The 26,623-nt window shown below is 37.2% G+C and overlaps 1 protein-coding gene across 1 annotated transcript in view; it reads left to right on the top strand.

Moving 5' to 3' along the window:
• The first annotated feature begins 1,017 nt into the window (after positions 1 to 1,017).
• The window catches only part of LOC107569546 (delta-sarcoglycan-like), a 183,376-nt gene continuing 157,770 nt past the window's right edge, over positions 1,018 to 26,623 (top strand). The window contains exon 1 of the mRNA XM_016255664.1: positions 1,018 to 1,203. Within this exon, the coding sequence (XP_016111150.1) occupies positions 1,018 to 1,203 (186 nt within the window). The remainder of the gene's footprint in view (positions 1,204 to 26,623) is intronic.

The raw sequence follows: 26,623 nt of genomic DNA on the forward strand, positions 1-26,623 counted from the left end.
TATATATATATATATATATATATATATGATTTTGAGCGGTGACAGAGATTTTCCACAGAAGCGCCCGGGTCTATTTATCGAAGCGCACCTTGGAATGCAACTGGACACATGAACCCCAGATGGTAAACCCCCCCTGCCACACTTGTGTTTTTTGTAAAAACATTCCTCGGGACTTCATTTATGGTTTTGTCATCCTCGGACATGGTCAAACATCTGAACAAACATCATATTTCTTCCCCCGGAACTCAAAGGTCACATCTGGATATCTAACAGGTCACGGGGTCAAAACAACGTGGGTGGTCGTGATGAGGGTGGTCGCAATGTGGGTGTTCGCAGTGTGGGTGGGCTGCGTGGGGGAGGGGAAAGGTCAAAAGGTCAAAGCCATCAATCAATGGTCATAAATATTTTTTGTCCTAAGGTGAATGATACTTACTACCAATGACATATAAACCTTTTCAAAATCTATTTTAACACGTGCCAATTTGTCAAAAGTAAAAAGAACATATTTTACAAAAACACTGAATACATGTGAGGGTACACATCCTAATCTTTACATTAAAAAATGTATCTTTGTTGTTGTTTTTCAAAATGTATTTGTTTTCCAAGATAAAAATATTTTAACAAATATAATAAAATTATGAATATATAAATACCATTAGGTTTTGTGGATTTGCACCACATGACATTGTACAACCATAACTGGCCTAGTCCTGTCATAAAAAATGTCAAATTGTATGGCATTAATTAATTTTACTTACTGATATTAAAATAAGTTATCATGATTTATGTTCCAATTTCCTGTTTAATTTCTGAATCTTTCTGCATTTTAGTGACTTTGTTGGTCACACCAAATGACAAAAAAAAAAGTAAAATTTTTGCATTCTTAATGAATTTTTTAATTAAATAAATACTATATTAGGACCAAAATGTGTCTCATCATTGATCCCTAAATCAAGTTTTAAGGCGTCTGATAGAATCTTCAATTAACGTCATTAACATATTTGCGTTTTCTTGCAGATGACCCAGGAACAGTGCCCTCATAGAAACAATGTCCAAAGTACTGAAAAACCACAAGTGTATAAAGTGGGGATATACGGTTGGCGGAAACGTTGCCTTTACTTCCTTGTCCTACTCCTCATGATCCTCATAGTGGTCAACCTTGCTCTCACCATCTGGATCCTCAAAGTTATGAACTTCACTATAGTAAGTGCAATCTTTTACTCTGGCCTTCATTACCACCTGCCGGGCATCGATTGTTTGACCGACTTACAAGTGAGCAGAAATAACAGGTCACCATTGTAGTGATCTGCCAATTATCTCTGTGCATTTTCTGAAGCCAGGCAAAATACTGTTTTCATTTGCCTCTCAGGGTTTCACACATAGCTTCAGTTTTCTGAGACCAGCTACCTTCCCTTTCTCCACTTGTTTACTGATTTTTTTTATTTATTTTTTTTCCTACTGTCCTTCGGGTCTTGATTAATTGGATGTACAGCAGGACCAGATCAAAGGAGGGGCCATGGGGCAGAAATGTCACAGGCCCCCAAACCCACCCAGAGACGCAACGCCCTCTATAAACCTATTCTCAAAACTTTCATGTAACATTTGTATGGTGAGTTAGTATTTTGTATGATCTACATTCTTACATGATTGGTACTGGGGGATGCACTCTCTGCGGAGGAACTGTGAGGAAATCTGTTGCTGTCTGTTCATGTTTGCTAATAAGAAACTTTTAGAATGAAAAAAAAAACAGCAAAAGACTTGCGAATATATAATGAAATTTTTGTATTTGGAATGTATGTAAATTAACTGAACTGAAATGTGGAGTGTGTGTATATGAGGATGTTTGACAGGTCAGACAGGCCACAGTGGTCTGTGATATTATGTCCCAAAACTTCCCTACGCTTCTGATACACACTCAAAGTATGTAAACAAATACTGAAAGAGTTGTCAGCAGCTTTGTGAGGGTGACGTTGACATCACCTAACTGTGGTGTAGTACATTTTTAGCCTACATTTTGCTTTTTACTTCTGGTAATTGTATTTAGGCTTCAAAATTCATAAATGTGATCATTTGTGAAGATTATCATGATGAACCGAACATGTAAGAAACAAGAAGCTTTTGTTGGTCACAGAGCTTATTTTAATGATAATCCAAAAGCAAGGACCCTTGTTATTTTGTTGTTGTTGCCATTTTCTCCATGCATTAAATCTGTAAACATGCAGAGGATCTACATTTATTGCTGTAGTAATCTTCAGCACCTGTGATGAGTCATGGGCTGCATTTACATTGGCACAACAAATCCGATTTTTTACTCACATCTGACACAGATCGGATACATTGTTGCACACACGTAAACACAAAAATCTGCACGAGATCCGATTTTCTCGCATTCAATCTGAGCCACTTCCAAATGTGGATTTTAATCAAATACATATCCGATATCTGGACATCTAGGTTTGTCAACTTCAGAAAATATAAAAAAGGGACAACTGTGATTCTTTATAGGAAAATAAGGTACAGAATAAGGGATGCTCAAAATATTTGTTCTGTACCACATAGAGTATGTTATTTATGTGTCTACAGTTAAGTATGTGTATAAAAGTTGTATAAAAGGATTTCAGAGATAATCACATTTGTTTTGCTTAACCTATGTACAATTATTCTAAAAATAAAGTTTAATGTCATAAAAAAAATGTCACGCATGTTATACACAAAGCATCGGCCTGAGTAAATAGAATTGTGACTGCACAAGTGGTGTAGTAATTTAGGAGGTGAATCATGGGCGGCGCTAGGGAGGGGCTAGAAGGTGCTTCAGTACCCCCAAGCAAGACCAAAGCACCCCCATACATAAAAAAGATGAAATAAAATAAAAAATATCATTACACATGTGTAACTCGTGCAATGCAATAGGCTACGTCGTGACGTGATTTGCAGTCGCACATTTCGTAATGTCACAGCATTTTATTTTAAAAATGGATCGGTTCCTTGTGCCATGTAGGCCTGCCCCCGACTAAATATTTTTCTAGGCAACCAGTCGCACGTTTATATTAAGTTGATTAATATAATAATCTACTAAACCATCCTTTAATAGGCATGTAGGTGTATTATAGCCTATTCAGCGCTAAAGCTTGCCACAAAGCATCGGCAAAAGTAATGATTAGTAACGATGTGTCAAGGAAAAAGAAGACATTTTAATTATTTATTACTAAAGTAGTGCTTTCTCAGTCAGTGTCGGATGCAAAGATGAAGTTGCCGAATGCCAGTGGTGTATAAAGTACCTGAAAGCCATACTCAAGTAAAAGTACATATATCTTACCAGAAAATGACTTTGGTAGAAGTTGAAGTCACCGTTTAGAATATTACTTGAGTAAAAGTCTTAAAGTATGTTATATTTATTGTACTTAAGTACGAAAACATTTTTTTATTATTTTAAACGTACTTAAGTATTGAAAGTAAAAGTACAAGTAAATGCAAAATGGAAAAGAAGCAAATAAATAAATGTTCATATACACAGCTTGAGTAGCAAGATTGTGTTCAGTTTTAACTCTTTCTTCCATTTTGTATTTTTGGGTAAGAATAAGAAGCACTTCATCCGGTAGTGTCTTTCATTCCAACATAAGAAAAAATTTCTGGAATCTGCATCTGAAATAGTATTTAAATGTATTTACACAGTTTATGGATCTCAGAGGGGACATGTATGCATTTAAACTGCAGTTACCGATGCATAAATGGCCCAATGGCCTAATGTAAAAAGGCCTAATATTTCGTTTTTAACATAAAACGTTGAATACTGATATTTGAAATAATTTAAAACATGAAAAAAATAGTTGAAATGTGAAATTAAAACCGCCAGTAGGTGACAGCAAGTGACTGTTAATCAGTGAGTCACTGAGATTCAACCAATTCATTTAAACAACTGATTCATTCAGAAACAAAGCATTTGACTGTTAATGAGTGAATCACTGAATCATTTATTCAACCGGTTCTTTAAAAAAGCTGATTCATTCAATAAGCAATAGTATGTCTAAAATGTAAGTCACTTATTGCTTTACTGAACTTATATAAAATTATTATTAAATGTGTTCATGCTGATATCTGCAGAAAAATTGTACTCTTTGTGTGATACAGATTAAGTTAACTATATTAAATTATATAAATATAAAAAGCATACAGAAGCATTTTTTGCCATCTATAATTTAGAATGCCTGGAATTTTGAGTTTTAATAGATTAATAAATCAACGTGCATGCACTCTCTGTGTGATTTGGTGATATAGCCTACATGATAATGTCAGATTGCACATCATTACAACAACACTTACCGTATTATCACAGACGATGCTGTATCGCACACCCCAGACTCGACTTGAATGGAAAATAAATCATTTGCGGTTGTGTGCGCACTTGTTTGCACATGAGCAAAGGTGTTTTGAGGAGTCTAACTTTCAAACACCAGACCACTGATTCGTCAAACCTGCTTTCCTGCAGTCCGTGTTCTTCTAACTTCTGACTATTTTATAGTAAGTAACGAATATGCTTCGGGGAAATGTATCAGAGTAAAAGTATACATTTTAATTAGGAAATGTAGTGGAGTAAAACTAAAAGTTGGCTGAAATATAAAAACTCAAGTAAAGTACAGATACTCCTAAAAAATACTTAAGTACCGTAACGAAGTATTATTACTTCGTTACATTACACCACTGCCGAATGCCGACGCTGCTGGCCCATCTCCACAGTAGGCCTAATGGACATGCCTTCAATAGAGAAATGCACATTTTCATACAGACTACATAATTACAGAAGATTTGTTTTTTATTTGAATTGGTTCGTTTAATAGAAGACATTTCAAGCTTTCTATTGCCTAGATTTATTTCTCATGTCTGTGAGCCAGTTCATTGTTGTGACGTGCTCCATTCACAGAGACTGCATGCAGAAAGCACATCCAAAAATGTTAAGTTCTTTCCGCAGGAAAAAAAAACGCAAGGGATTGCGCGGGTGCCTCCATATCATAGCCCACATTAAGTGCGATAATACTCCCACACTCCTCATGAACACATGAAATGCGCCTTTATAGCGTTTTTATTATAAATATATATAAGCTCACTTCTGAGCATCTGAGTCCCTCTCATTTGAGAGTCGAATTCTTCACTCTGTGGGCATCCCTGGGTAGCACATCAGGACTCTGCCTTCCTCTTAGGCTGCTCTCTTGGTGAGCTCAGCAGTGCTCTACTCACCCTGGAGGGTTATGTACGAGCACGCTGCTTCCCAGTCGGGCACTGGTGTCCCCCTTTCGGTCTGAGAGCTGGGTGCTACGCCCCTTCTAGCTATGCATGAGTGAATGCTGCGGAGTCTGTTCTGTGACTGCTATGGTTGAGTTGGCGATACTCCTTGTTAACCAAGTTAACCTTGTAAACCAGCAGATTTGCAAACTATAGAAGACAGTAATTTGAACGAGCGGCTTGCGTGCCATCACTTTTCCTCCAGATATTTGTAATGTTTTACTGAGGAGAAATAAAAATAGAATGTTCATTTTAACGGCATCTATAGCACAAACGAACGTAGCCGTTGGCATGGACGGAGAGCTCCCTGAATTAGCATGTATTTGTTATTCCTAGGGGGAATATGTTCAGTATTCTAATGGCACAAATCGAGCACAAATGAATTAGAACGATTTAGACTCACTGTAAAAATAAAAAAAAGACGGTCTCACCGTTTCAACTTAATGCTGCCTTGAAATTTAAGCTTAGTCAACTTGAAATATGAAGTTAGTGAAAACTTGGAGCTGACTAAACTTTAAATTTTAAGGCAGCACAAACACTATTTTTTTAACTCTGCAGCCGCGCTAAACGGGGTGGAGAGTAAAGTTCCCGTTATATTTAAGAAGAGGTCATGGTTACATTGTTTCTTTTAACGGCACAAATCAGCACAGATCGAGCACAAAAGAACAGCACCTTTTTGGAGGGATTTGGACAGCATGGGGTGAAGAGTGACGTCACTGGCCCGTTTTGTATTTGTTATTTCTGAGGACAGGAAATAGATACAATGTAAATTTGAACGGCACAACCCAGCACAAATCAAACACAAACGAATGGCACCATTTTGGAACGATTTAGATTGCATGGGGTGGAGAGTGACGTCACTGTTCGTAAAAAGTTTATTTTTATTATAGAAAAGAAGCGGTCATAGTTACAGGGTTTCTTTTAATGGCACAAACCAGCACAAATCGAGCACAAACGAACGCCACCGGTTTGGAGAGATTTGAAAGGCATGGGGTGGAGAGTGACGTCACTGCCCAGAATTGTTTTTGTTATTTCTATGAAGGGGAAATATATTTGATGTTCATTTTAACAGCACAAACTGGCACAAATCGAGCACAAACTAATGACACCAGGGGCAAGTTCAATCTCAAACCTGTGTGCACCGTTTTGCTACGGTTTCCGGTTTGAACGACATGTTTCCTGGAAACGGTGTGCAACGGGGTTTGAGATACATTTTCTCTTGTTTAGTGGGTGTGTCAAACATGTCAGCCCAATTAGCAGCAACATGTATGTAAACCACGCGGTATTAAAGAGACAGCTGGCACAATGTAATTAACATCCAAATAAATTCACAAGAGCAAGTATATTGTTTGCACATCTTTATTTACATTAAAGGCAAAATAACTGAAATAATAAGGGCACAAATATAGATCTGGAACTTCTTTAAGTCTGTCTAAGCCATAGTTGCAACTCTTGCGTCATCAGAACAGGGTGTTCAACGCACGACTGTTTCCGATAAAAAAATGTTTTGCACTGTTTTTGTCGAGGCTGAACGCAGCCCAGTTTTGTGCGATTTAGACGAACTGGGGTGGAGAGGGACGTCACAGCTCCCGAAAATATGATGGTTATATCTAAGGAAGGAAAATAGATGCAGTGTTTGTTTTAACGGCACAAACGGGCACAAATCGAGCACAAACGAACTGTGCTGGTTTGGAGCGATTTTGGCAACATGGGGTGGAGAGTGGTCAAAAAAATTATGTTTAATATCTCAAACACCAAACCAGCACAAATGTTCATTTTTGCAGCACAAATCAGCACAAACGTAGCACCAATGAATGGGATAGTTTTGATGATTATTTCTTTTTATGGGGTGCCAACTTCACGGAGGTGGAAAACCTATGCTAGATTTACCAGTGCCACAAGAAATTGCTCAAACTGTCTGATGGAGAGATGTTGAGCCCATGGAGCACAGATGGCAATCCCTTCAGGGCGATATTTACTCTAGAGGTCCTGCTTCTAGTCTCTTAATTAGCAAGTAGCGTCTCTAATGTACTGCTAAAGAACAGAGCCTCTAGCCCAGATCTGATTGCTAAATGGGTGTTTTTGGACTCCTAATTCAAGAAGGGGTTGGCTCAGCCTTATTGGTCTTGAGCTGGTAGAGGCTGAGAATGAGAATGAAACAGTATTGTCCTAGTATTGTCCTTGTTCGGACAGACCAAAGAGTGTGAAATAGAGGCAACATGACTATGCCAGCCAAGATAGCATTTGAGGTTATTTGATAATTCACAAGTGTGTATTTTATTTTATTTTATTTTTTCTAGCTTTGACCATAAACCACTGGAGTGATTCTGGTCTGTCTTTAAAGATTTCATGAAGTCAAAAAATGTCCATGCCTAGTAACACTGATACCATCCATATCTAATGTACATCTAAAACCTTTTTTTTTTTTTGTGGAAACCATGTAAGAAGGAACTGACTCACAGACCCAAATGTCTCATATCATTGTTTTAGACATTTTAGACAATTGTCTTTTATGAACTATGAAACAGCATGTGAATTTACAAAATATGTTTTATTATTATTTTTTTATGGAAAATGTCCTATTCTATGCATTTATTTGCATTTGTAAACAAGATTGTAAAGTGTTACCTTAATTTGTCAGTGATTCTAGCTATTTTTGTGTGTTAAAAACACAGTGTGTCCACTTCTGTAGAGGAAGTTGTTTAAAGGGTTAGTTCACCCAAAAATGAAAATTCTGTCATTAATTACTCACCCTTGTCACGAATCCGGTCCATGCTCTTCTGTTTGCTCACCACCAGAGATCACCCGCTCACTACTATGGACTCTTGCGCCACACTACTGTTGCACTTCACCCGGACTACAGTTCCCATCATCCATTGCACTGATTACACACACAGCTGAATCCAATCAGACATGCTACATAAGCCATGGACTTCCTCTCTCTCACTGCCGAGTATTGTTTAGTCGTCTTGTCTTGTCCTGTCCTGAACTGGCCACCTGTGAACAATTGTCCGGTCTCATCCCAGCCGCAGAGGCTGTCTGTGAACTTTCGTCCAGCCCTGAATCGTCCATGGAGGCTGCTTATGAACTTTTCTCCTGTCCCGATCCAGCCAAGGAGGCTACCTATGAACTCTCAGTCCTGTCTGTCACAACCAAGGACGTGGTCTTCGAACTTCATGCCTGTCCTGTCATGGCCATGGAGGCCATCTGTGAACTCTCTGCCTGTTCCGTCATGGCTATGGAGGCCATCTGTGAACTCACTTCCTGTCCTGTAACAGTTATGCAGGCCAATTATAGACTTTTGTCCTGTCCCTATCCTCCCCATCACCCTGTAGCGCCATTTTGGAGAGTATCCGCTGGACGGAAACAGCGTATGCTGTTCTGTGTCAGCTGCATCACACGAATATGCTGTTTTCGTTCAGATCAAATCACAAACCTTTCAGGTTTGAAACAACATGAGGGTGAGTAATTAATTAGATGAAATTTATTTTTTGGGTGAACAATCCCTTTAAGATATTAGTTTTAGAGGCAGAGGAAAGTGCAGCACTTTCAATAGAGCCTGATTAGCTTCTGTCCATTTGCACATTTTCAGTTTACTTGAAAGAGAAAAAGAAAGATTGAGAGATAGACAAAGCATACAAAACAATTGTTCTTTCAAGAAGCTTGTTGACTTTATTCAGAATGAATTGGCCCAATTTGCATCTAAAGAGCTCAGGCATAGCATTGCTGGTTTTAGTGATTTTTCATTCAGAGCTATTTTTGCAGTTTGGCGCCAAAGAAAAAAAAAATCCCACTCAGCAGCGGCATGAAAAGTTCAGGCGTGGGAGCAAAAGGAAAATGTAACAGATTTTAGTCCCCTGACAAAAGTAATTAATTGTTTGGGAGCTAAATGGAAATTAGGAGGCCGAACAGCCTACTGTAGCATTTTAGTTTCACAACGATGGCTATGTGAAATTAAATATGGAGTGTCATGATGGTAGACCAGATGCAGTGCAAATAAACAATCCTCAGGGAAATGATCAGATGGCTTACACCATCTGTTTACATTTGACAGTTGTTTCCTTTCGGACACTGTGCAAAATGCTGTAAATTGCAATTGTAGAGTTTGACAATTATAACGACATCCCACCCAAATCCAAATTTGTGGAGATTGAAAACTCGGACGGACTAAAAACAATAATTTCAGTTTTCTTTTCATTGAATATTAAATGAGGATCTGAGGACCTGAGCATCACCGTCAGGAATGTTCCGCCGGGCCAGCCCCCATGGAAGTCCTGTCCTTCACAGCATAGTATTGTTGAGCTTCTGGATGAAGGTGTCATCCTTTTAATAATCATCAAATATTTTAAGCCACTTTTCCACTTTCAGGCCAAACCGTTCTCATTGATTAACCATTCCATTCCGTGTCATTATGGAGGACAATGAGATATTTCTGTTTATTTTGCTCAAATAGCGTGCTTGGCAAGCTACAGAGAGAAACTAGAAGCCAGACAACATACAAGTGACTAAATTAATACTTACTTCAACATGAACTAATGATTAGTGGTTCATGTTGAAGTATTAATATGAATATTAATGTACCCATAGTATAAAGTGTTGCCAATAAACTCACTTACTGATTTATAAAAATTTAAAAAGTAATTAATTTAAACTGAGAACAATAGGCAGATTATAAGAGTTTCTCTGATATTGTAATGAAGCACTGCAGAGAATGTTATAGTATCAATTAGTTTTGGGCAGGAGATTTCATTAATGTGTCCTTACACTAAGGGCACTGTAATAGGCTGCTAGTGGCTTGTTAAAGTGCATATTGCAGGTTAGAGACTCAGTGAATCAATGTAAAGAAAAATAATGTAGGAACTAGATTTTGTTCAAAATATACTTATAAATACACTACTTGAGGCTTCTGGAGTCGTCTTTGTGAGAAAAGTTTACTTCCGCGTCTGAAAATCGCCAAAACCGGAAGTGACATAACAGGAGGGAGTGTGGTCAATTTAAACTGTAGGAAAACAATGGATCGCAATGACAGTTCGGACGCTGAGGAAATTGTAAATGTTTATTCATACTTGTATAACAGACCACAGCCATACAATTATGAGCCTGCTATATGTCTATATATATGTCTATATAAAAGTCTATATATATATATATATAACCTAAATAAATTTTTCGCTGTAACTAGGCTACAATGACTTTTTAAAGTTGTTCTAAAATAGAAACCAAAGTGCAATTCTCTATTAGTCCTATAGATTCAGTTTTCTGTATCTTATTGTGAATAAAAAAACATCTGTGTGGAGTTTATATGTTCTCTCTTTGTTGTTGTTTTTTTTCAATTATTGTGAAGTGAAAGGAATGAATAGCCTCTCTTTGCACGGACACAAAGGTCTCTTAGCAAAGTTATTCGTATTTGAGTTCGTGGTAACCAGGATCAATGGCACGGATAAACATGAATTATTATTATTAGAATAATCCTGGCCTGTCCCTTCTCTCTTGGCAGGCTCATAATTGTATGATTGTGGTCCGTTATACGAGTATGAATAAACATTTACAATTCCCTCAGCATCTGAAAATGTCATTGCGAACCATTACATTGTTTTCCTACAGTTTAAAATGACTGCACTCCCTCCCGTTATGTCACTTCCAGTTTTGGCGATTTTCAGATGCGGAAGTAACATTTTCATACAAAAACGGAAGCCTCAAGTAGCGTATTTATAAGTATATTTTAAACAAAATCTAGTTCCTACATGATTTGTCTATACATTGACTCACTGGGTCTCTAACCTGCAATATGCACTTTAAGTAGCTTTTGAGACTTAAAGAGCAAAGAAAATATCAGCTTGATGCTCAACGAGGCTCCACTTTTAATGACAGCCCATTGAATCCGTTTTACATGGATACTAGAATTTCAGGTCATGCCATGCTAAATTTATTGTGTCAAACCACAGAACAGCTTAACATAGTTAGTAGTTAAACTAACTACATAGTTAAACAGTAGTCCACATGACTTGTGTGGTACATTTCAAATAGGGCTGGGCGACATGGCCAAAAAAATATCACTATACATTTTTTTTTATATCAGTCGTTATCAATAATTATCACGGTAAATTTCAAATCTTTATTTCTTTCAAGTTTAAAGGCAGATTTTTGCTCCTAAGTGAAAGTTGTAGAAATCATACCGTCAATTGTGGTTTTAAATGACTCTTTATGGTCAACATGACAAACACTTCACGCTTTTGAATTCTTTACACTTGGCCAGTCATTCTTCCTTAACAAAATAAATATCAATATAGAAAAAAAAATTCTTAGTATCTGCATGTTCTAATGAGTGATATTGTTTCAAATCATGAAACAGGTTTGTGTTCCTGACTTTGATTACGTGTATCTTCAGCACAGTTTGCAGTGCAGGCTGCAATATTAATAATATAATTTTTTTTTGTCTCTTAGAAATGCACATTTGAAAGTAGCTTGGGTTGAGTTGACAGTAGTATAGCTTGAGTTAGGATGCCGATGTAAATATATGTTCATTATCAAAAACGGGAACATCTGTAAAAATTGTAACAACCTCATTTTTATATCATGAAATAAAAAATTTCTGACTTGGTTTTATTAAAATTAACCATTGGTCTTCTATAGTAGCATACATTTAGATCATGATAACAACAGTTAAAACCACATATACAGCACCTCAATACCATGGTAAAAATATAACTATGTAACTATGGTTTCTAGGTATTTGTATGAAAAATACATTTAGTATAAATATACAAATACAATGCTATTGCCCAGCCCTAATTTCAAGTCTTACAAAGCTTTGTGTGACAAACAGACAAAAATTAAGCCGCCAGTGAACGGAGTGATGTTGGGAACTAAATCATTTGTGATCAAATAATTTAGACCACTTTTTAAAACTGGAAATTGTGTGTCATGATTAAAACAAGAAAGAAGAACAATAACTTGTCAATGGAGTAGTGGTCAGCAGTCAACATATTGGCCAGTATTTTTTATTTTTAATTACTGCATCAGTCGATATTTTTTTTCTATTTGGCCGATGTGTTGCAAGCAGGAATTTTTTAATCTTGGGACTCCGCTGTGCAGCCAGTGCTGAAGCAGTCTCATATGTAAAAGTCCTAGTGGCGTAACTGCGGCTGCGGATGCCATATGCTCCAGGAGCTTCTGAAATTGTTTTAGAGGGACCGCTGTTTTACCCCTGAACAAATTCAGACAGTTCAGCAGTGACTAGGCATGCTTGCTTGTGAGACTTGCTGTCATATTGACCGAGTCCAGCTCCATACTGAGAAAAGAGATGCTCTGCACAGGGGAGAGCTTTGCTCTTTTCCCAGTTGACCCGAAGCCCCAACTGACTGAGATGCTGAAGCACCATTGGTCATGATGGTCATGATCCACCATACCGCGATGTCTGCATGCAGGTCAGGGGCATCCTTGTCTGTTACAGATGTAAAAAAGATACCCCTGAACCTGTGAGGGCGCCTGGCAAGTTTAATCACATAGCTGAGTCAAATCATCCGGATGAGATGGCGAGATGGGCTGGGAAGTGCTAACCAGGCCCTCAGACTCCAGGCAAGCCGCACCAAAGGGACGATTCCTGACGTAACCGCAGTGTGGCAGCTGAGGGGAGGAAGAGAGCCCAACATGTGAAGTATAGCATCCCGAGGTAGAGTCAGGAAAGAAGTTCTTATCTGATTCCCCGTATCATGTGGCGAAATGGCAAGGGAAGCATGAGGAGGCCAAGCATTCTGCACCCATAACTTCTTGCATGGCCAAATAGTGTGCTGGGACTGACAGTGAAGTAGCAGAGTGACGCTCACCGTCAGACCCCAACACATCTGACCCAGAGAGAAAGGAAACTGCTCTTTAATTGAAACCGTGGGTACCGCCGGCCGGATGGCCAGAGCCAGAATGAGCATCCGTGGTTGTGAACACCTCCCAGCCCTCCCCCGGGGGAGGGGGCCCTGATGTTGCTGGTCCCCAAAAAAGAGCAGCTCCTTCCATCTCTGGGTCGCCTGTCCCCGGGACGCTTCGCAGTCTTCTGGGAAGACTTAACGGTACCCTGAGAAGCAGTATGCGCCCTCTTCCTGTGGGAAGCTCGATGCCACTGCTGATGAGTATTCTGCTTAGGATCTGGTTGGGGCAGAGCAGGTGTTGAGGCCACAGGAGGATGCCCCTCAGCGACGAGCAGACGAAGACCGGACCTCTGCAGTTTGGTGACCAGAGTGTCCCACCAAGGCAGGATGTGTTTGATGGCCTCCGTCTGTTTCTGGACTGCTGAAAACCGCATACTACATTGTAAACATCACCTGCCCAGGGGACCTCGCCTTGACCTTTGATGCCCGGAGGGTGAAGTCGTCACCGTACACAGCTCCTGTATCAACCCCGGGTCAGAACAACCTTCATGCAGCTTTTTCAGTGCCTTGGCCTGATGTACTTGCAGGATGGCCATGGAGTGCAAGGCGAGGCGGCCTGGCCTGCAGCACTGTAAGCTTTGGCAGTCAGGGCTGACGTCAGCTTACATGCTTGGGATGGGAGTCGCAGACGATTCCTCCAGGTGCCGGTGTTTTGCGGGTACCACCATCGAGGGTAGGGAGGAGGGAGGAGCTCAAACAAGACCTGGTGGTGTAAGGGGCCTTCCATGTTTTAGTGAGCTCCTCGTGAACCTCCGGATAGAAAGGCACTGGGGCGGAACGTGGCTGAAAGTTACATCCAGAGCCTAGATACCAATCATCCTGCCTTAAGCGCTCGGGAGATGGAGGCGAGGTCACCTCCAACACGATGCTCTTGGCCTCTCAGAGGAGCATGGCTGTCAACTCAGCTTCCGACTCCGATTGAGCTGCCGCCGTTGCCGGCATCAGAAAACAAAAGCCCCTCCTCTGATGCTGTGATCAACATCTAATTCTCTTCAGGAGACCCAAATGAGATACTGGGTCCATCGCGGGATGGACTGACACCTTCATCCGGAAGCTCAACAATACAATGCTGTGAAGGACAGGATTTCCATGGGGGCTGGCCCGGCAGAACATTCCTGACGGTGATCCTCAGGTCCTCAGATCCTCATTTAATATTCAATGAAAAGAAAATTTAAATTATTGTTTTTAGTCCGTCCGAGTTTTCAAATTCCCTGAATTTAGATTTGGGTGGGATGTCGTTGTGCTTGAAACCAAGGGTAAAAAACCTGGTTTTATTTTTGATGATGGCTTAAAGTTTGATCATCAAATACATTCAGTTGTCAAAGCTTGCTTTTTTCAGCTGAGTTTGATTTCTAAAGCAAAGCCTTTTCTTTCTTTTAAAGATTTTGAAAAAGTAATTCACACTTATTTAATCTAGGCTGGACTACTGCAATTTACTTTATTTCGGGATTAGCCAGACAGCTTTATCCCGGTTGCAGCTTGTTCAAAATGTTGCGGCTAGACTCTTGAGTGGGGTTTAAAAAAGGGAGCATATTACTCCTATTTTACGCTCACTACACTGGCTGCCTGTCCGTTTTGGAGTGGATTTTAAAATTTTGCTTCTAGTATATACATCTCTAAATGGTTTGGCCCCTACTTATCTCTGTGAATTATTGAATGAGCATCAACCCACTAGATTCCTTCGGTCTTTCTACCAGTATCTATTGTTTATTGTTTAGTCGAGGTTTAAATGTAGGGGAGATCGTGCTTTCTGTGTTGCTGCCCCCAGGCTTTGGAACGCCTTGCCACTATCCATTAGTCAAGCTTCTTCTCTTAGTATTTTTAAGCCCAGGCTAAACACTTTTTCATTCTTTATGGCTGATGTGATATTTGTATGGTTTTAAGATGTTTCTGTTTGCTTATTAGTGTGTTTTTTTGTTTTTGTTTTTTGTTGTGTTGATGATTTGCTGGAAAGCACATTGGTCGAAGGAAGTTGTAATTAATTGTGCTATATAAATAAACTATCATTGTCATCCTTGTCTTTAACCAGTCCAGCCCCAAGAAATATACGACCAGAGGAACCGGGCTGGGTAGAGTCCAAGGGGAGCCTCATAACAAATAAGAGCCGTGACCTCAGTGTAGCCATGGGCATGGGCATGTGCTCGCTATGCAGGCATATGACCCATCCATGAAAGCTGTCTCGGCGTGCTTTTGGCCCAGACACATGAGACGGCAAAAGAAACTATCACACGTAGCGGTAGGCAAAGAAACTACCACACCCAGAAGCACACTGTCTGAAAGGAATCTCGAAAGACACTCATGGCCGTGCACAATCTAATAAATATTTAATTTCACAAACCTTGCAAGCTTTAGCAAATCCAGTTGTGAGGCCTTCTGAAATATGCATTTTAGACTGCATAAAACAATTGTACTCCGAGAACAATTGTACAATTGGTCCATGCGAAATGGATATGTACAGGAGAGTTCAGATGTCTCTGGAAACACACAATCAACAAACTTGCCATTTAAAAAGTCTTGTCAGGATTTACTAAAGTTAGAAAAATTAGCAATGAAAAGTTGTGGACTCATTTTTGTGGCTGACCTTATTGCATATGCATTTGTAGGAGTGTCCATTTCAGACACAAAATGTATGGTGCTGGAACCCAAACTTTTTCATGCTCTTTCTAGGCTGTTCATCGGATTTACATGAAACTCAACACACGTCATCCCCAGATACTCATGGCAAAAATTATTTTGATTTGTCAAAGTGTTGTGAAGATATTAGTAATTAATTGGCCAGGGGATGCCCATTTTTACAAGTTGACCTATATAATAATTCTTCCATAAAGAAACACTTAAAGACTCCTAATAAATTTGAAAAGGGGCATGACCTGGTTTGTGCTTGGGCACTGATAATTGCCGCTTTAAAATATTAATTTATATTTTTAACAATTTCTTTATTTTTGAAAAATACTATCACATTATAAATTATTTTATAGATTAATTTATCAAATTCGACAATTTTTTCATATAATTCATTTTTGTATTATTTATTTCTAATTTAGTAAATATGTAAAATAAATATTAATTTAATTTCAGCAGTTGTTTACTATCTTTAAATTAAATAGTGTAATATCATATGTAGTGACTTTATATTAGCAATTGGCCACCCTAGTCTAAAATATATTGGCATCTGCCATCGAAAAATCAATATTGGTAGACCACTACAATGGATTAAGAAAATAAATTAATTCAATAAATATATTTTCTAATCGTATTATCTAACTTTTGATTCACAAGTAAATTTATCTTTTTTTTTTTTTTTACTGGAAAATAAGCCAAATACAAATTAAGAGGGTGTTCTCAAACATTGCTTCTCTCTAATTGGTGGACATACATTTTTTTGCTGAATACCAATTTAAATTTGAATCTGTTTTTTACATTCTTTTTGAAGCTTGACAGCCCCAGTCATTATTCGTTTTTATTACACATGTACTGAAAAATAGTAGGCCAAATATTCCATAGAGAAAAAAGTTGTGCAGGTTTGGAATGGTATGAGAGTGAGTAAATGATGAGGAAAAATTTTCATGACAAAAAAAAAATTCTGAGTGAACTATTGATTTAACATTACATTATGCTAACACCATTAAACACCTTCTTTAAAAGTTAACTTTATTTTATGCTTGTGTACTCCGAGGTCTTTTCTTTTAGATGTTACTATAATGATATGCTCTTGCACTCTCCCTCTAGTCAAAAATAAGAGAGTGATGCAACCAACTTCTTTTGTTCTATCACGGGGCACCATTAGCAGGCGGAGCTGTTAGCCTGTCTTTGTGTCTCTACGGACAAACAGAAGCACAGAGGGTAAAGCGCAATGCCTTTTTGTCTCTTGCAGAATACAATTCCATTGATCAAGTCTTTGGTTGTTCCTCCAAAAAAGATAATGTATTATGAAAACATTTAGATAGATAGATAGATAGATAGACAGACAGACAGACAGACAAGAGGAGCTGGATGCCTTTGAAATGTGGATCAAAGCCGGTGGAAGACTCCCAAGGGAGGAAGCAGTTAACCCCTATGTGATGGGACCAATCAGAAGAACCATGAGAAACGATTCTCTGTGATCAAATTGAGGCTGTCACAAGCGGTAGGATAAAACCATGTGTTTTTTTTTTTCCTCCATAAACTACATTAAAATAATAAAAATAATTCATAATGATGCAAAATAATTATTTGTTTGTATCTGATGAAATTAACTGCTTCAGCTTTGAAATAGAATCTGATTTTAGCAGGGCTTAAAAGAAAGAATATCAATAGTAAATCTGAGGCCTATTTTAGATGTAACTTTATCTGTTTCTATATACCAGACATGCCATCTTTAACTTATAAAAATGTTTATTATTATTATTATTATTATTTATTGTTAATTTATTTCCAACCTTTATGTAATATTTGTATGATTTGTTCAGATTAGTTCACTGGCCTTTTCTGCAGGTTATATCATAGTAGGTGGCGCTAAGTGACTTATTATAATTATTATTATCTTTGAGTCATTCCCTCAATATATGAAAAAATAAATAAATAAAACATGGTTTTGGTTCACAATTCGTTCACTTACAAGAAACACTGATTTGACCATGAATAAAAACGTGCAGTATACTTGAGAAGCATGTTATTTTGTATATTGCTCAGAGGGTATAAAAAATTAACACATTTAAGAATGGGGAGAAGGTTTTTATTTTTTAGAAATATACACAAGTCATTATATTATATATATATATATATTTACATTTATTCATTTAACAGACAGTTTTATCCAAAGCAACATACAAATGAGGAATACAACAAGCGATTCATCATAAAGAGGCACTAAACATGAGAAGTGCTAGTAATCATTTAAAATAGTACAAGCTAAAACAGTATCTGAAGTAGTTGCTTTAACAATTCCCTGTTCCCATCTGAAACCAATCTAAACTTCTCTCAACCCTAGCCATAAAAGCACCAAGCAGTTTTAAACCCTTAAGAGGTTTACAGTGGCCACTCAGGCAGCATTGATATAAAGTAAACAGTAAGAGTGACATTCAAAGAGTAGCTGTTATGATGATAATTTTATTTCTGGCCCAAAGGGTATGGTAACTTGTTTTCTTTATTTTTCAGCAGGTAAAAGCAGATTCATAGTTAAAGTGGTCTCTTATAGCACTTTTGTCACTAGCTTTTATTTTATGCTTGTGTACTCCGAGGTCTTTTCTTTTAGATGTTACTATAATGATATGCTCTTGCACTCTCCCTCTAGTCAAAAATAAGAGAGTGATGCAACCAACTTCTTTTGTTCTATCACAGGGCACCATTAGCAGGCGGAGCTGTTAGCCTGTCTTTGTGTCTCTACGGACAAACAGAAGCACAGAGGGTAAAGCGCAATGCCAATATGCAAAATGTTCATAATTTTAACAAAATAAGAGGGATCATGAAAATTGCATATTATTTTTTATTTAGTACTGTCTTGAATAAGCTATTTCACATTGATATATGATGTTTATATATACTCCACAAGACACAATAATAACTGAATTTATAAAAAATGACCCCATTCAAAAGTGTACATACCCTTGAATCTCAATACTGTGTGTCATTTCCTGGATGATCCATCACGGTTTTTATGTTTTGTGATAGTTGTTCATGAGTCCCTTGTTTGTCCTGAACAGTTCAACTGCCTGCTGTTCTTTAGAAAAATCCTCCAGTTCCTGCACATTCTGTGGTTTTACAGCATCTTCTGCATATTTGAACCCTTTATAAACAGTGACTGTATGATTTTGAGATCCATCTTTTCAAACTGAGGACAATTGAGGGACTCATACGTAACAAATACAAAAGGTGAAAACATTTACTCATGCTCAAGAAGGCAACACGATGCATTAAGAGCCCGGAGGTGTAAACTTTTTGAATTGGATGATCAGGGTAAATTGTCCTTATTTTGTCTTCTGGGAAACATGTATGTATTTATGTAGCTTCTGAAGTGCAGTACTAAATGAAAAAATATGATCTTTAATCAAAATAAAAAAAATTTACACATCATCATTCTATTCAAAAGTTTACACCCCCTGGCTCTTATCATCGTGTTGCCTTCTTGAGTATCAGTGAATGTTTTCACCTTTTGTATTTTTTATGTATAAACACTCTTTAATGTTGTCCCTTGACAACACGGCTATTCAATCTCCCTGTGCCTTGATTCAATAAAGCGGTATGGTAAGAGAGCCATAAATGTGCCACCCACAGAATTTTATAGGATCTTGATCATTCCATCTTATCAAAGGGGGAGAAAGACCTTATCGTACGTATATTTGGTGACACCACAGTCAATGTTCTTTTCACCAGAGAATTGTTGACTGTCATTTAACTGACCGGTCAAATCTGAACAGAATCAGGACATTGTGTCTCATCAGCAGCCTTTTCACTCATAGTCTACATGATTCCTTTCAGGCGTTTGAGAAAATGAAGCACTGCAACAATATTACACTAAAATGAACACTGAATTCCTTTGTGGTAATTTTCACTGCAACTGATAACTGGGACACAAGATGACTCCAGTTATGTATAAAACAATATGTGGGGTGAAATATGAGAGACATTAAAGTAGTGTCGTTTTCAGTTACCCAGGTGAACACTCTGATTTACTGTTTTGCCAAGGTCGATGGCAAATATTAGGAAATATCTGACCACTGTATGCCATGATTGACCAACCAGAATGTAGTATTCTACAGAGTAAGGTAAAAGTTAATTCTGGAACAACTGTTAATTTAAATGCAACAAACATCTGCTCTCCTGAGCAATGCTCTATAGATGATCTAAAAGCGGCTTCTCTGACTTTGAAGAACTCGATCAAATCTCAAGATGGAGCCTCCAGCAAGCCGAGAGGCAAGTCCATCGATAGCCATCTGAGGGTTCACACGGGCTACAGTGGGAATATGGCTATCACCTGTGATCCAAGCAGAATAGGCTTCCCGGTTTTTTTTGTTGTTGTTGTTGTTGTTTTTTTTAGGTAGGAGCAAGGTACAAGTAGGAGCTCTCAGAAGAGTCCCATCTTACAAGCTGTAATTACGAGTTCTACGAGGACATGTATGCTTTTTACATGTTGAAACCTCGAAACTACAATAATTTCAATAATGGCCGTTGAGAAGTGACGAATGCGAAAGTGCAGAAGAGAGAGCAAAACAAAACACTAGTCATGAATTAGAATTACAAAACGAGGATTTGTGAAGAAAAATGTTGTAAGATTTCGATATAAGCCCAGAAGAGACTGGTAAGACTAGCATATCGTCCTACATCATCCGGCTGGAACACCACTTTATTGTGTACTCAAACTGTATATTTACTGTTTTTACTGTATTTTTGATTAAATAAATGCAGCCTTGCTAAGCAGAAGAGATTTCTTTCAAAACCATTAGAACATATTACTGATCCCCCTTGGAATGGTGGTGTATATTATGTTTTATTTAGAATATACATTTTAAAAGCATGTATTTAGCCCATATATAACAGCTCACATTAGTCCATATATAATTTTAAAAACATGTCGAATGCCATGAAGATATTCATGACATTAGATTTGACTGGGCTTGAAATATTAATTAAGCTTTAGCGTTAGTTCTGGCAGGTCACGTGAGTCAAGCTTGCATCAGCTGATTCTCAGCTGATCACATCTACCTATAGGAATACGACACCTATCGCGGCATTCCTATATAAGCTGTATTCAGTATTATTCAGCAGCTTTTTAGCTTGCTTCGGAGCAAATTACCCTCCTCCATCCCCAGCTCCACCTTTCGCCACAGTCAGGACTTAGCTTTCTGATATTCCTTGCTAATCAGACTCCTTTATCTTGAATAAAGTGTTACACTTAAATATCATTGAGTACATTAATGATATCTGCATTGTTCTGTTCTGTTAACCCTAGGGGGGTTATTATTGCTGCTCTCCCTGCTCATTCATGACAGGCTGCATGGATGGGCAGGGAGGTTTTTTGCCCAGAACAGAACCATACCGCCAAACCAAACTTTATGCTAAGTATCTATCATTCTGACGATAGTGGTCCTGACAGAATTACTGTTAGTTTCCCAAGGAGCAAAAATTGAATCTAAATTATATTTATGAGTGTTAAATAAACTCTTCAGAGATTTGGCATTCAAACCAATCACAGCCAATCAGCAAACAAGAAGCATTCATATTATCCCCCCCCCCCCCCCCCCCCCTATAGCTATTTATTGTGTCTGAATACTCGCTATTGTGATGGAAAGTTTTGCAGCTGTTTTGACAGACAGCTGAGCGAACACTTACGTAAGGAGTTGTTGCTATGGAAATGACACATCGTCTAGTCTAGTAGCATTGATGTAAGCTGCCAGGTAACACTACTACGCAAACGGCATGACACGTTGCTTCAAAGCACATAGAATCCAATATAATAAGCGATTCTGTCACTGAACGTGCAAATGCGCATTCTATTTCTGATGAACTCCATGCACTTGTACTACAGACAACTGGACAAATAGATATGGAAAATTTGTATTGATTCATCCAGCGTAAAGACAGTATTAGGATGTTGCAGACCATTTTCTTTTGCAAGTATCTGCTAATACAATTTTGGGCTATACTCCCCTTATCCAAATGCCCCCCCCCCCCTCTCCAGTTGAGAAATTTTTTTTATTATTATTTGTATGTATGTATAGTTTTACTGAGTATCAAAGATATTAGCAACTTTTACTCTCTACTTCAAAGCATTTTTGAATAAGTATCTGTACTCTTTTCTCCACTACATTTGTAGTGAGTGTTGCAATTGTGCATTACATTTTGCATGGCACCTAGCTTTTTCTGCAGCAGTTTATTTCTGCAACAAAAGAAGTGATATCGCCAACTACAGGGCACTGAAGGTACTATATCTTGTGCATTTTGCCCTTACTCACCCAAACTTGTCAAGGCTAATTTATGTGAATGTGAGTTCCTTAGAAAGTAGTTGTGAATCACAGGTGTGAGATGAGGACATGACTGCAGCCGGCAATGAGGCTGAAACCAGCACATCCAGTACAAGATGACTTTGACTTTATAATTTTGCTTAACATTATTTTACTAATCCGTTATGGTGAAGAGACCTTTTTGAAGGATATTGTTTTATTTTATTTTTATTTTATATTTTTATAAAAAAAAATTGCGATTTTGAGGTGTTCAGTTTTATTTTGGTTTTAGAAAAGAAACATGATTGCTCTCCTCTCAAATCAACTCTTTCTTGTTTTTCACTAGCATGTCTCTGACTAGTGCATCTTTGAGTCTATATTTAGTATAAGTAAAATACTTAAGTACTGTTAAAATCAGACACTCTAAGACTTTTACTCAAGTTGTTTTGGAATTAATGACTTAACTTGTAATGGAGTAACTGTAAAGTATCTGTACTTTTACTCAAGTATGGTTTTCATTTACTCTTTACACCTCTGGATACACATTTCATGACTGGCAGCATCTCTATTTTGCCACACATGTAAAGCAGCTCATATAGTTTATACAAATTGGCACAGTGTAGCATCATCCACACTAGCTTACTGTGAAGTGACTGCTGCTATCTGAAATATAATTAAATGTAATATAAAAGTTTAACATAGGCAAAACAAATTATCTAGTGTTAACAGTTAAAACACACACACACACACAGCATTAGAACTCACACATTATTTGCATTGCAAAGGTGGTGTGTTTTGAAAATGTAATTTTTCATTGGTGGCATTTTGCCGGCTTAAGTAATGTGTGCATAAATGCAATTACACTGACAAATCTTAATCGATTTGGACACCAATTAACCCTGCTTGCTTACTCTGTGACTAATTTTCTCTGTGAATGAAACATCTGTGTACAGGTTGTCCAAAAACCCTCATGTGTGAGCAATTCTGGTCCTTTATTCGTTCTCTCTTCAGGCAAAAAGGGAAAAGAATGCAAACCGTTGAGGTCTCAGTGTAATTGTTACCCTCTTGCTCTGACTTTCATGATTCATGGCAATTTTACAACAAAGATGCTTTTGAATCTCACAGTGGTGAGTCCTTTTGGGGTTTCATGTTCTGCAGAGAAATCCCTGTTCTCTATAGAACTCACTGAATGTTAATGTGCACTGGGTCAATGGAATTAACGTGTGCGTAACAAGTAAGTGCAGAGTCAGAGGGAAGGGAGCCTTGTGTGACTGTAAAGCAAATGTTGCCTCACTTGTGTGACTTGATGCCTCACTATACTTATACATGGTATATACTTATACCATAAGTATGGTACACTATACCATACTTATTAATTTAATTTAGTTAAATTTAGTTTCATGTATAAAGCACGTTTAAATTCAACCTTAGTTGGCCAACGTTCTATACAAAAAGAAAAAAAAGAATAATTAAATAAATAAATAAAAGCAAGAAAGCACATACACATTACAAAGAATTAAAAGCACAAGAAAAATATGTGTTTTAACATGGATTTGAATTCGGCTAACATCGAAGCAATTCTGTCAGGTAATGGCAGGCTGTTTCACAGCTTAGGGTCAGCTACTGCGAGATCGTGTTACCAACAGAAGATGACCTTTTTGGGATCTAAGTGACCTAGAAAGATTGTAAGTAACAATTAAATCGGAAAAGTATTTAGGAGCTAAGTTGTTGAGAGCTTTGTAAACAAATAACAAAATTGTGTGGTCAATTCAATATCAGATTGGCAGCCAATGCAAAGAACGTAAGATTGGTGTGATATGGTCTCGTTTGCGGCTACCCGTGAGTAGACGGTTAGCCGCATTTTGGACCATTTGAAGGTGAGAGATGGAAGAGAGCGGTAACCCGGCATACAAAGTATTACAGTAGTCGAGTCATGTTGAGATAAAAGCATAAATAACAGTTTCAACACTTTTCCTGCTTAAGAAAGATTTGACTTTTGCTGTGAATATGTTTGTCTAAATTGAGACTTTTATCTAGGTAGAATCCAAGAGCTGGGGTGTAATCTTTTGAACAGGATGATTGGTGGAAATTGTTCTAACTTTGTTTAAAGATATTTTTTAGTACTACCCTTCAGAAGCTACATAAAATAATTTACATGTTTCCCAGAAGAAAAATAAGAACGATTTACCCCTGATCATTCTGTGCAAATGTTTACACCCCATGATTTTTAATGCAGTGTGTATCCTCTTGGAGCATCAGTGAATGTTTTCACCATTTGTAATAGTTGTGTATGAGTCCATCAGTAGTCACCTGTGTGAAAAGATGTATCTCAAAATCATAGAGTCACTGTTGTAAAGGGTTCAGATATGCAAGAAAACCAAAGAATGTACAGGACCTCTTTTTTTTTCTGAAGAACATTGGGCAGAACAGAACTACTAATGACAAACATGGGACTTATCATGAAAAACAAAACATAAAAACGGAATCATCCATGCAGGTTTTAAACTCCTTATTATTACTGCTTAAAATGCATATTATTATGTCTTGTGTAAATGTTTCTATAAAAGGACATTATAAAAGGCAATACTAAATAAATAATAAAATAAAAACAACAGCATGCTATTTCAGATCTATCTTGTTTTTATTTATTTATTTAATATTGTTTTGAATAATATTATTTTGAATAATATTATTATTTTAGGGGTCACAAATAAAGTGAAAATGAAAAAAATGAAAGTGTCAATTTAAATGTTGCATATATTTCTTTTTATGTTTTTTTTTCTTTATAACCAATCACAGATGATTCTGTTGAGCTTAATGCAATGGCCAATCACAGGTGTTCAGATTAGTCATTGTGTGCGCTGTGCTCACTGACTGAATTCTGCACTCTCATGAATTCTCTCATAATAACCAACAATGTACAGATGTACGTTTGATGTGAGTATGTGATAATATAATACTATATAATGTATTTGCTGTTTGAATAACCATGGGAATTAAAATGTTATAGTAACTTTAAATGTTTTTATTAAACTGTGATCACATTAAATACAAATTATATTAAAATATTTTATGAAATAACCTACCCATATATGTTTGTTTGTTTGTTTATTTTATCATATATATATATATATATGCTGAATACTTTCCGTACCCACTGTATATATATATATATTGTACTATATTTTGTACTTGCCTACAAACACGGGTTTATGATGTGCATATATATATATATATATATATATATATATATATTAGCCCTGAGCATAACGGATCAAAAATGTCCCATATTTCACTAGAATAATTACATAATTTTAAATGTTTTATTTGATTTATTTACATGATTTTTCTGATTCTGATTCTGAAGCCGCCTATCCACTATCTCCGACAAACGACCAGTGACAGACCACAAGTCATTAATTTCCAATGGAGAGTAGTGTGGGAGCTGCGAGGATTTCCGATCATATGCAGAAATTTTGGATCCGATCTGAGTTCTGAATGCCTTAAAATATTTGAACCATAGATATGTATAGGTAGATGTATAGGGACATTCAACCACTCAAGACATGTTGACGCATCCATCATCTTGGAACGATCAATGTGTCGTCACTCACAATAAAAATTAATGAATAACATTTTTTTTTAAACATCAACATTGTGCAGCCTGTTGTTATAAAAAATGCCGAAATTTTAAATCCTGAAGAAATGGGATAAACTTTCATAGTAAGAATATAAGAATGTGTTGGTTTGTGTTTTTAATATGTATTAACTCAATATTACACGTTTTTAAACTATAGTACCTTTTAAATGTTGTGTTAGCTAATGGCTTCGTCTTGTTGTATTGTTAGTTTAGCAAATAATCTGCTGAAGTCTATTGCAGATTTAGATATTCGTGCATGCGTATAACTAGGGTTACCGTACAGGCTACTTGTTCTCGAGTGTTCACGGACTTGCTTTGACCATTCCAATATGGCGGATGGCTTGTGTATAGCAGCCCACAGAAACAGCCACTAATAAGCTATCTACCTTTACATATCTATGATTTGAACTTCTGTGGCTAGACCGTATGCGACTGCTCAACCAGTTTCATGTATTATAATAAAAACTATGAGCATGAGGTTAGAATTACTAATATTTTTCCACTTCAATGTTATTCTGTAAACACTTTAGAATAATTATGGCAGAAATAATTATTTTATAATTATTTTATAATTATTAATGTTGATTAGCACCATAAAATATTTTATTTGGGGGTCATTTGTTTTGTGTGGAGATATTCATACATTCACTATTGTAGCGAATCAGCTCATGGGGAAATATGAATAATTAATCATAACTAGATATAATTAATTATGAATATTTAGATCCGCTGTAGATATTTACTTGACCTCTCAGGGTCAACTGTCTGTCAATTCTAAGAACATTAATTTCCTGGTTAAGGGAAATTATTTTCTTACTGTACAATTCTACAAAGAGCTTGTAGCATAAATCTGCATGATTAAGTGA

Source organism: Sinocyclocheilus grahami, unplaced genomic scaffold (assembly GCF_001515645.1).
Source record: "Sinocyclocheilus grahami isolate Dianchi unplaced genomic scaffold, SAMN03320097.WGS_v1.1 scaffold1357.1, whole genome shotgun sequence".
NCBI classification, from domain to species: domain Eukaryota; kingdom Metazoa; phylum Chordata; class Actinopteri; order Cypriniformes; family Cyprinidae; genus Sinocyclocheilus; species Sinocyclocheilus grahami.